This window comes from Festucalex cinctus, chromosome 13 (assembly GCF_051991245.1).
Source record: "Festucalex cinctus isolate MCC-2025b chromosome 13, RoL_Fcin_1.0, whole genome shotgun sequence".
NCBI lineage: Eukaryota > Metazoa > Chordata > Actinopteri > Syngnathiformes > Syngnathidae > Festucalex > Festucalex cinctus.
Genome location: NC_135423.1, coordinates 10,862,841 through 10,874,367, shown reverse-complemented (window position 1 = coordinate 10,874,367; position 11,527 = coordinate 10,862,841). Strand labels below are relative to the sequence as shown.

At 44.7% G+C, this 11,527-nt stretch overlaps 2 protein-coding genes across 2 annotated transcripts; both read left to right on the top strand.

The window, feature by feature from the left end:
* Window positions 1-609: 609 nt before the first annotated feature.
* Window positions 610-4,211, top strand: LOC144033646 (uncharacterized). Its single transcript, XM_077541865.1, has one exon. The coding sequence runs from the start codon at window positions 954-956 to the stop codon at window positions 4,209-4,211; it is 3,258 nt and encodes a 1,085-aa protein (XP_077397991.1). The 5' UTR covers window positions 610-953.
* Window positions 4,212-4,580: 369 nt separating this feature from the next.
* Window positions 4,581-7,943, top strand: LOC144033647 (uncharacterized). Its single transcript, XM_077541866.1, has one exon. The coding sequence runs from the start codon at window positions 4,581-4,583 to the stop codon at window positions 7,836-7,838; it is 3,258 nt and encodes a 1,085-aa protein (XP_077397992.1). The 3' UTR covers window positions 7,839-7,943.
* The last annotated feature ends 3,584 nt before the right edge of the window (window positions 7,944-11,527 follow it).

The following is an 11,527-nucleotide window of genomic DNA, read 5'->3' as shown; positions in this document are numbered from 1 at the left end:
ATAGTAAGGCATTAAAAAAAAAAAAAAAAATGACCATGTATAATAAGGCTTTTTTTTAATGACCATGTATATAGTAAGATATAAAAAAAACGACCATGTATAGTAAGGTTTTTTTTTTTTTTTTTTTTTTAATGGCCATGTATAGTAAGGCATTTTTTTTAAAAACGAAAATGACCATGTATAGTAAGGCGTTTTTTTTTTTTTAATTTTTTTTTAATGACCATGTATAGTAAGGCATTTAAAAAATAAAATAAAAATAAAGACCATGTATACTAGGGTGTTTTTTTTATTATTATTATTTTTATTTTATTTTATATTTTTTAATGAGCATGTATAGTAAGGCATTTTTAAAAAAAAATAAAAATGACCATGTATAATAAGGCTTTTTTTTTTTAATGACCATGTATAGTAAGGCATAAAAAAAACGACCATGTATAGTAAGGTTGTTTTTTTTTTTTTTTTTAAATGGCCATGTATAGTAAGGCGTTTTTTTGTGTGTTTTTTTTTTGTTTTTTTTTAATGAGCATGTATAGTATGGCATATTTAAAAAAAATAAAAATGACCATGTATAATAAGCCTTTTTTTTAACCCCGGCTGGGTCCCCTGGGCGAGGGTGTCTGTTGTGAGACCCGAAACACCCAATGAACCCAGGTGCCAACACTGATGATGTGTCTTAAGCTGCACCAAAAGTGTATATAATAACTATTTAATCTGGCTAAGCCAGCGACCTCCGGGAAAGGCCGGATGACACCATGAATAGTATGGCGACTGCTGGAGAGACAGCTGACAACTGGAAAGACAGTAACCGGGGCAGAGAGGGCCAGCAACCCAAACTGCAGCATCCGTGAGGGTGCACCCACAAACAAGCTACGGAAAGCCATAAAGAATCATACCCCCAGGAGTGCCCGAGAGGGGGGGAGGATGAGCACTCCAATAGGACTGATAACCAGGTGATGAAACGGAACGGAACAACGACAATGAGTGCAGTCTGTCCATGTGGCAAAGTCTGCAAGAACCCGCGTGGTCTGAAGATCCACCAGACCAAAATGGGATGTCTGACGAGGACGCAGGTGGTGCAACGCACAGGTCTAGTACCTGGTGAGACGCAAGAGGAGCCCGGCCGGGAGTCAACCCACAGTGCCCAGACCCTCTACGCCCCACAAGCCCTACCTCGCTTCAGGCATTCTGAACACCGCCGGGTCTTGTGGCCTGCTGCCAATAAAGGAAGAGAGTGGCACCAGTTTGATGAGGATCTTGACCAAATTCTGGACGCTACTGCAAGAGGAGGAGCAGACCAGAAATTGCTGTCGATGTCCGCTATGATCATCAGCATAGGTGCCGAAAGATTTGGCGTCAAAGAACAACGGGCAACCAGACTCCAAGGGGAGCCAAATCGACGGGAGGTGAAAATCAGCCAGCTGCGGCAGGAGCTTAGACTGCTTGGACGGCAGTTTAAGGTGGCAAGGGAGGAGGATAAGGCTGGGCTAGCAGAGCTCCGTAGCATGGTGAGGAAAAGACTAACCACCCTCCGCCGAGCAGAGTGGCATAGGAGGAGAGGCAGGGAGAGAGCCAGGAGACGGGCAGCCTTCATCTCAAACCCCTTCGGCTTCACCAAGAAGATCCTCGGGCAGAAAAGAAGCGGCCATCTCTCCTGCACCGAAGAGGAAGTCAACAACTACCTCAATGTCTCCTATAGTGACAGTGCAAGAGAGGAAGAACTTGGGCCATGCAGAACCTTGATAACCCCGCCAGAACCCATCGTGGCATTTAACACCAAAGAGCCAACTTTGAAAGAAGTTGAGGAGGTTGTCAGGGCAGCTAGATCAAATTCAGCACCAGGCCCTAGTGGAGTGCCATATGTAGTCTTCAAGAGGTGCCCCAGACTCTTGAAGAGGCTATGGAGGATCCTCAGGGTCATCTGGAGAAGGGGGAAGGTTGCCCAGCAGTGGAGACATGCAGAGGGTGTATGGATTCCAAAGGAGGAGAGCTCAATAACTATCGAGCAATTCAGAATCATCTCACTCCTCAGCGTAGAAAGCAAGATATTCTTCAGTATTGTTGCCCGGCGCATGACGGAGTTCCTCCTGAGGAATACATACATTGACACCTCGGTGCAGAAGGGAGGAGTTCCAAAGGTCCCAGGATGCATTGAGCACACGGGAGTTGTCACCCAGCTGATCCGGGAGGCACGAGAGGGCAAAGGAGACCTGGCAGTCCTTTGGCTTGACCTCGCCAATGCCTACGGGTCTATCCCACACAAGCTGGTGGAAGCCTCGCTTGATCGACACCATGTCCCAGACAAGATCAAGGACCTCATACTGGACTATTACAGCTGTTTCAGTTTGAGAGTCACTTCTGGAGCTGTGACATCTGCGTTTCATCGCCTTGAGAAGGGCATCATCACGGGGTGTACCATTTCTGTGGTGTTGTTTTCCTTGGCTATGAATATGCTGGTGAAGTCAGCAGAAGTGGAATGCAGAGGACCACTAAGCAACTCAGGTGTGCGACAGCCCCCCATCAGAGCGTTCATGGATGATCTGACGGTAACGACAACATCAGTCCCGGGTTGTAGATGGATCCTCCAAGGCCTCGTGCATCTCATCAGCTGGGCCAGGATGAACTTCAAGCCAGCCAAGTCCAGGTCTCTGGTGGTGAGGAAGGGGAAAGTCTCAGACAAGTTCCACTTCTTTATAGGAGACACCCAGATTCCATCAGTGGGAGAGAAGCCAGTTAAGAGCCTGGGGAAGATCTACGATAGCACCTTAAAGGACACCGCAGCACTCCGTGCAACTTCAGAGGAGTTGGGGGCCTGGCTGACAGCGGTGGATAAGTCAGGGCTACCAGGCAAGTTTAAAGCTTGGGTATACCAACATGGCATCTTGCCTCGACTCCTCTGGCCAATGCTGGTCTACGACGTGCCAATGACCACCGTCGAGTGCCTCGAGAGGAAGGTTAGCTCTTTCTTGAGGAAGTGGCTGGGCCTTCCACGAAGCCTCAGCAGCATCGCACTGTACGGGAGGAACAACAAGTTGACTCTGCCCTTCAGCAGTCTGAAGGAGGAGTTTATGGTGACCCGAGCGAGAGAGGTGCTGCTGTATAGGGACTCAAGCGACAACAGAGTCTCCTCGGCTGGCATACAGGTGAAGACCGGCAGGAAGTGGTGCGCTCAAGAGGCAGTCGACCAGGCTGAGTCCCGCCTGCGGCACAGCGAGCTGGTGGGACCAGTGGCATGCGGACGAGCAGGACTTGGGAGCAACCCAAGACCTTCCTACAACAAGGCACAGGGGAAGGAGAAGCGCCTGCTTATCCAGGAAGAGGTTCGGGCAGGGGTGGAAGAAGAGCGCTGCAGTAGGACAGTAGGAATGCGGCAGCAGGGGGCGTGGACCCGGTGGGAAGAGGCAGCTCGCCGGAAGATCTCGTGGACAGAGCTTTGGCGATCTGAGCCACACCGGATCAAGTTCCTCATCCAGTCGGTCTACGACGTCCTACCAAGCCCATCCAATCTCCACCACTGGGGCCTGGCTGAGAACCCACTGTGCCCGCTTTGCCAAAGGGTCGGATCGCTGGAGCACATCCTGAGTTGCTGCCCACGAGCACTGGGAGAGGGACGTTACCGCTGGCGTCACGACCAAGTGCTGCGAGTCATTGCGGAGACCATCAGCTCAGGGATCTCCACCAGCAAACACCAACAGCCAGCAAGGCAATCCATCGCCTTCGTTAAAGCTGGGGAGAAACCACAGCAGCATCGGGGTGAAGCAGTTGGTCTCCTGGCAACAGCCCAGGACTGGCAGTTGAAAGTCGACCTAGGGAAACAGCTCAAGTTCCCAGAGAACATCGCGGTGACCACACTCAGGCCTGACATCGTCCTTGTGTCAGAAACAACAAGGCAAGTGGTCCTGCTGGAATTGACTGTTCCCTGGGAAGACAGGATGGAGGAGGCTTTTGAGAGGAAGAGAGCCAAGTATGAGGAGCTGGCAGGTGAATGCCGAAGTAGGGGATGGAAGACCCGGTGCACTCCCATAGAGGTCGGATGCAGAGGATTCGCTGGTCAGTCACTCGTCTGGGCACTCAAGATGTTGGGGGTGAAGGGTCTGCACAACAGGCGAGCCATCAAGAACATCAGTGACGCAGCAGAGAAGGCGTCAAGATGGCTGTGGATCAAGCGGGGTGACACGTGGTCACATGCTCTTAAGACACAAGCCGGGACTTGATCAACCCCGGCTGGGTCCCCTGGGCGAGGGTGTCTGTTGTGAGACCCGAAACACCCAATGAACCCAGGTGCCAACACTGATGATGTGTCTTAAGCTGCACCAAAAGTGTATATAATAACTATTTAATCTGGCTAAGCCAGCGACCTCCGGGAAAGGCCGGATGACACCATGAATAGTATGGCGACTGCTGGAGAGACAGCTGACAACTGGAAAGACAGTAACCGGGGCAGAGAGGGCCAGCAACCCAAACTGCAGCATCCGTGAGGGTGCACCCACAAACAAGCTACGGAAAGCCATAAAGAATCATACCCCCAGGAGTGCCCGAGAGGGGGGGAGGATGAGCACTCCAATAGGACTGATAACCAGGTGATGAAACGGAACGGAACAACGACAATGAGTGCAGTCTGTCCATGTGGCAAAGTCTGCAAGAACCCGCGTGGTCTGAAGATCCACCAGACCAAAATGGGATGTCTGACGAGGACGCAGGTGGTGCAACGCACAGGTCTAGTACCTGGTGAGACGCAAGAGGAGCCCGGCCGGGAGTCAACCCACAGTGCCCAGACCCTCTACGCCCCACAAGCCCTACCTCGCTTCAGGCATTCTGAACACCGCCGGGTCTTGTGGCCTGCTGCCAATAAAGGAAGAGAGTGGCACCAGTTTGATGAGGATCTTGACCAAATTCTGGACGCTACTGCAAGAGGAGGAGCAGACCAGAAATTGCTGTCGATGTCCGCTATGATCATCAGCATAGGTGCCGAAAGATTTGGCGTCAAAGAACAACGGGCAACCAGACTCCAAGGGGAGCCAAATCGACGGGAGGTGAAAATCAGCCAGCTGCGGCAGGAGCTTAGACTGCTTGGACGGCAGTTTAAGGTGGCAAGGGAGGAGGATAAGGCTGGGCTAGCAGAGCTCCGTAGCATGGTGAGGAAAAGACTAACCACCCTCCGCCGAGCAGAGTGGCATAGGAGGAGAGGCAGGGAGAGAGCCAGGAGACGGGCAGCCTTCATCTCAAACCCCTTCGGCTTCACCAAGAAGATCCTCGGGCAGAAAAGAAGCGGCCATCTCTCCTGCACCGAAGAGGAAGTCAACAACTACCTCAATGTCTCCTATAGTGACAGTGCAAGAGAGGAAGAACTTGGGCCATGCAGAACCTTGATAACCCCGCCAGAACCCATCGTGGCATTTAACACCAAAGAGCCAACTTTGAAAGAAGTTGAGGAGGTTGTCAGGGCAGCTAGATCAAATTCAGCACCAGGCCCTAGTGGAGTGCCATATGTAGTCTTCAAGAGGTGCCCCAGACTCTTGAAGAGGCTATGGAGGATCCTCAGGGTCATCTGGAGAAGGGGGAAGGTTGCCCAGCAGTGGAGACATGCAGAGGGTGTATGGATTCCAAAGGAGGAGAGCTCAATAACTATCGAGCAATTCAGAATCATCTCACTCCTCAGCGTAGAAAGCAAGATATTCTTCAGTATTGTTGCCCGGCGCATGACGGAGTTCCTCCTGAGGAATACATACATTGACACCTCGGTGCAGAAGGGAGGAGTTCCAAAGGTCCCAGGATGCATTGAGCACACGGGAGTTGTCACCCAGCTGATCCGGGAGGCACGAGAGGGCAAAGGAGACCTGGCAGTCCTTTGGCTTGACCTCGCCAATGCCTACGGGTCTATCCCACACAAGCTGGTGGAAGCCTCGCTTGATCGACACCATGTCCCAGACAAGATCAAGGACCTCATACTGGACTATTACAGCTGTTTCAGTTTGAGAGTCACTTCTGGAGCTGTGACATCTGCGTTTCATCGCCTTGAGAAGGGCATCATCACGGGGTGTACCATTTCTGTGGTGTTGTTTTCCTTGGCTATGAATATGCTGGTGAAGTCAGCAGAAGTGGAATGCAGAGGACCACTAAGCAACTCAGGTGTGCGACAGCCCCCCATCAGAGCGTTCATGGATGATCTGACGGTAACGACAACATCAGTCCCGGGTTGTAGATGGATCCTCCAAGGCCTCGTGCATCTCATCAGCTGGGCCAGGATGAACTTCAAGCCAGCCAAGTCCAGGTCTCTGGTGGTGAGGAAGGGGAAAGTCTCAGACAAGTTCCACTTCTTTATAGGAGACACCCAGATTCCATCAGTGGGAGAGAAGCCAGTTAAGAGCCTGGGGAAGATCTACGATAGCACCTTAAAGGACACCGCAGCACTCCGTGCAACTTCAGAGGAGTTGGGGGCCTGGCTGACAGCGGTGGATAAGTCAGGGCTACCAGGCAAGTTTAAAGCTTGGGTATACCAACATGGCATCTTGCCTCGACTCCTCTGGCCAATGCTGGTCTACGACGTGCCAATGACCACCGTCGAGTGCCTCGAGAGGAAGGTTAGCTCTTTCTTGAGGAAGTGGCTGGGCCTTCCACGAAGCCTCAGCAGCATCGCACTGTACGGGAGGAACAACAAGTTGACTCTGCCCTTCAGCAGTCTGAAGGAGGAGTTTATGGTGACCCGAGCGAGAGAGGTGCTGCTGTATAGGGACTCAAGCGACAACAGAGTCTCCTCGGCTGGCATACAGGTGAAGACCGGCAGGAAGTGGTGCGCTCAAGAGGCAGTCGACCAGGCTGAGTCCCGCCTGCGGCTCAGCGAGCTGGTGGGACCAGTGGCATGCGGACGAGCAGGACTTGGGAGCAACCCAAGACCTTCCTACAACAAGGCACAGGGGAAGGAGAAGCGCCTGCTTATCCAGGAAGAGGTTCGGGCAGGGGTGGAAGAAGAGCGCTGCAGTAGGACAGTAGGAATGCGGCAGCAGGGGGCGTGGACCCGGTGGGAAGAGGCAGCTCGCCGGAAGATCTCGTGGACAGAGCTTTGGCGATCTGAGCCACACCGGATCAAGTTCCTCATCCAGTCGGTCTACGACGTCCTACCAAGCCCATCCAATCTCCACCACTGGGGCCTGGCTGAGAACCCACTGTGCCCGCTTTGCCAAAGGGTCGGATCGCTGGAGCACATCCTGAGTTGCTGCCCACGAGCACTGGGAGAGGGACGTTACCGCTGGCGTCACGACCAAGTGCTGCGAGTCATTGCGGAGACCATCAGCTCAGGGATCTCCACCAGCAAACACCAACAGCCAGCAAGGCAATCCATCGCCTTCGTTAAAGCTGGGGAGAAACCACAGCAGCATCGGGGTGAAGCAGTTGGTCTCCTGGCAACAGCCCAGGACTGGCAGTTGAAAGTCGACCTAGGGAAACAGCTCAAGTTCCCAGAGAACATCGCGGTGACCACACTCAGGCCTGACATCGTCCTTGTGTCAGAAACAACAAGGCAAGTGGTCCTGCTGGAATTGACTGTTCCCTGGGAAGACAGGATGGAGGAGGCTTTTGAGAGGAAGAGAGCCAAGTATGAGGAGCTGGCAGGTGAATGCCGAAGTAGGGGATGGAAGACCCGGTGCACTCCCATAGAGGTCGGATGCAGAGGATTCGCTGGTCAGTCACTCGTCTGGGCACTCAAGATGTTGGGGGTGAAGGGTCTGCACAACAGGCGAGCCATCAAGAACATCAGTGACGCAGCAGAGAAGGCGTCAAGATGGCTGTGGATCAAGCGGGGTGACACGTGGTCACATGCTCTTAAGACACAAGCCGGGACTTGATCAACCCCGGCTGGGTCCCCTGGGCGAGGGTGTCTGTTGTGAGACCCGAAACACCCAATGAACCCAGGTGCCAACACTGATGATGTGTCTTAAGCTGCACCAAAAGTGTATATAATAACAATGACCATGTATAGTAAGGTATAAAAAAACCGACCATGTATAGTAAGGTGTTTTTTTTAAATTTATTTATTATTATTATTTTTTTTAATGGGCATGTATAGTAAGGCATTTAAAAAAAAATCAAAAATGACCATGTATAGTAAGGCGTTTTTTGTTTGTTTGTTTGTTTGTTTTTAATGACCATGTATAGTAAGGCATTTAAAAAAAATAAAAATAAAGACCATGTATACTAGGGTGTTTTATTATTATTATTATTTTTCTTTATTATTATTATTTTTTTAATGAGTAAGGCATTTAAAAAAAAAAATAAATGACCATGTATAATAAGGCTTTTTTTTAATGACCATGTATATAGTAAGGTATAAAAAAAACGACCATGTATAGTAAGGTTTTTTTTTTTTTTTTTTTTTAATGGCCATGTATAGTAAGGCATTTTTTTTAAAAACGAAAATGACCATGTATAGTAAGGCGTGTTTTTTTTTTTTTTTTTTTAATGACCATGTACAGTAAGGCATTTAAAAAAAAAAAAAAAATGACCATGTATAGTAAGGCGTTTTTTTTTTTTTTTTTTTTTTTTAATGACCATGTATAGTAAGGCATTTAAAAAATAAAATAAAAATAAAGACCATGTATACTAGGGTGTTTTTTTTATTATTATTATTTTTATTTAATTTTATATTTTTTAATGAGCATGTATAGTAAGGCATTTTTAAAAAAAATAAAAATGACCATGTATAATAAGGCTTTTTTTTTTTAATGACCATGTATAGTAAGGCATAAAAAAAACGACCATGTATAGTAAGGTTTTTTTTTTTTTTTTTTTTAAATGGCCATGTATAGTAAGGCGTTTTTTTGTTTTTTGTTTTTTGTTTTTTTTTAAATGCCCATGTATAGTAAGGCATTTTTAAAAAAATCAAAAATGACCATGTATAGTAAGGCATTTAAAAAAAATACAAATACAGACCATGTATACTAGGGTGTTTTTTTATTATTATTATTTTTCTTTATTTTTTATTTTTTTTAATGAGCATGTATAGTAAGGCATATTTAAAAAAAATAAAAATGACCATGTATAATAAGCCTTTTTTTTAATGACCATGTATAGTAAGGTATAAAAAAAACCGACCATGTATAGTAAGGTGTTTTTTTTTAATTTATTTATTATTATTTTTTTTTTTAATGGGCATGTATAGTAATGCATTTTAAAAAAAATCAAAAATGACCATGTATAGTAAGGCGTTTTTTGTTTGTTTGTTTGTTTGTTTTTAATGACCATGTATAGTAAGGCATTTAAAAAAAATAAAAATAAAGACCATGTATACTAGGGTGTTTTATTATTATTATTATTTTTCTTTATTATTATTATTTATTAGTAAGGTTTTTTTTATTTTATTTATTTTTTTATTTTTTTAATGGGCATGTATAGTAAGGCATTTTAAAAAAAATATAAAAATGACCATGTATAATAAGGCTTTTTTTTTAATGACCATGTATATAGTAAGGTATAAAAAAAACGGCCATGTATAGTTAGGTTTTTTTTTTTTGTTTTTTTTTTTGAATGGCCATGTATAGTAAGGCATTTTTTTAAAAAACAAAAATGACCATGTATAGTAAGGCGTGTTTTTTTTCTTCTTTTTTTAACGACCATGTACAGTAAGGCATTTAAAAAAAAAAAAAAATGACCACGTATAGTAAGGCGTTTTTTTTTTTTTTTTAATGACCATGTATAGTAAGGCATTTAAAAAAATAAATAAATAAAGACCATGTATACTAGGGTGTTTTTTTTTATTATTATTTTTTTATTTTATTTTATTTTTTTTAATGAGCATGTATAGTAAGGCATTTTAAAAAAAAATAAAAATGACCATGTATAATAATGTTTTTTTTTTTTTAAATGGCCATGTATAGTAAGGCATTTTAAAAAAAACAAAAACAAAAATGACCATGCATAGTAAGGCGTGTTTTTTTTTTTTTTTTTTTTTTTTTTTTTTTTTTTTTTTTTTTTTTAATGACCATGTATAGTAAGGCATTTTAAAAAAAAAATCAAAATTACCATGTATAGTAAGGCATTTTTTTTTTTAAAACAAAACAAAAATGACCTTGTATAGTAAGGCGTGTTTTTTTTTTTTTTTTTTTTTGTTTTTTTAATGACCATGTATAGTAAGGCATTTAAAAAAAAAAAAATCAAAATTACCATGTATAGTAAGGCGTTTTTTTTTTTTTTTTTTTTTTTAAATGACCATTTATAGTAAGGCATAAAAAAAAAGACCATGTATAGTAAGTTTATTTTTTTTAATTTTTTTTTTTTATTTAAAATGTGTGTAGTAAGGCGTCTTTTATTTTTTAATTTAAATCATGCTGACGTCCTTCCGGTGGGCAAACATTCTGCAAACATTCTGAAAACAAAACAAAACAAAGCAAAACAAAACACAACACGATGCTGATACTCCAAATGGTACAGGAACAGCTTGAAACTTACTTTGGGTGCACTTTTTTTTTTCGCCGTTTTTGGCAAAATTGCCAGATTGATAATCCTAACACATGACGGGAAATGCTGTAGGCAAGCTAACAAATAGCATCAAAGTTGCAATGTTATAACACTTTAAGTTACACTCAGAAATATTTAGGGCTAATCCACAAGATTTATGTTTGTTATACATTTCCATTCATTTAACTTAAAAAGTAACACAAACTGGCCAATCAACTATGTGTTGTATAATTGTCAGTCAAATGTAATTTAAAGAATTTAAGATGTGTTTTGAATTAACAATGACAAATTGATGTATTCAGCATTAGTAAGTCCAAGTATTTGTAATACTTAGGAACGAGTGTTCTTATTACAATATTTCAATAATTTACTATGAACTGCTTATAATACGAAACACAATTTACTTGGCCACTTGAGGCCATCTTCTTCTTTTAACGTATATATATCTGTGTTATACTGCCCCCTGGTGGCAAAGACATACATACCAGCAGGAGTAGCACATATCAATTAAATTGAAGCAAAAAAATATGTTTTAAACTGTTTAATTCTGTGCATTCTATTGAATGACGCCAATACTGCATGATTTTATAAACACGCAACAGACACGCTTGAGATTGTTTGGCCTTGGTGGTCTGCAGCCGAATGTGTGTTACCTTTCTGAAGTCAGATGTTCTTGGATCGTCTCGCCATAATGCTGTCTGTGTACATTTCAGCAGCGCAAACGTCGTCTTATACTCATACCAAACGGCGAAAAGAGAAGATAAAGGCAAACCTGACTGGCGTGCACTCCATACATCCGCTTTAGCACGTACAATGGCATTTTCTCCCCAACAACTGCTCTTGTTTAGTATGCGCTTCCTTTGGTCTTGAGGAGGAATGATCCTCACTCTAATGAACTTGGGCCTGCCACTTGAATGTAAAACAGGATTTAACCCGTCTTCAATGTCAGAGCCCCTCCCTGGGGCTGCTTCAGACATCTCACACACTCATAGACGCGCACTTGGACACACACACACGCCGGCAAGCGACGGCGGCGCTCGCCTGCATATGATCTCTCGTAAGGCGCACGCACACACGCATT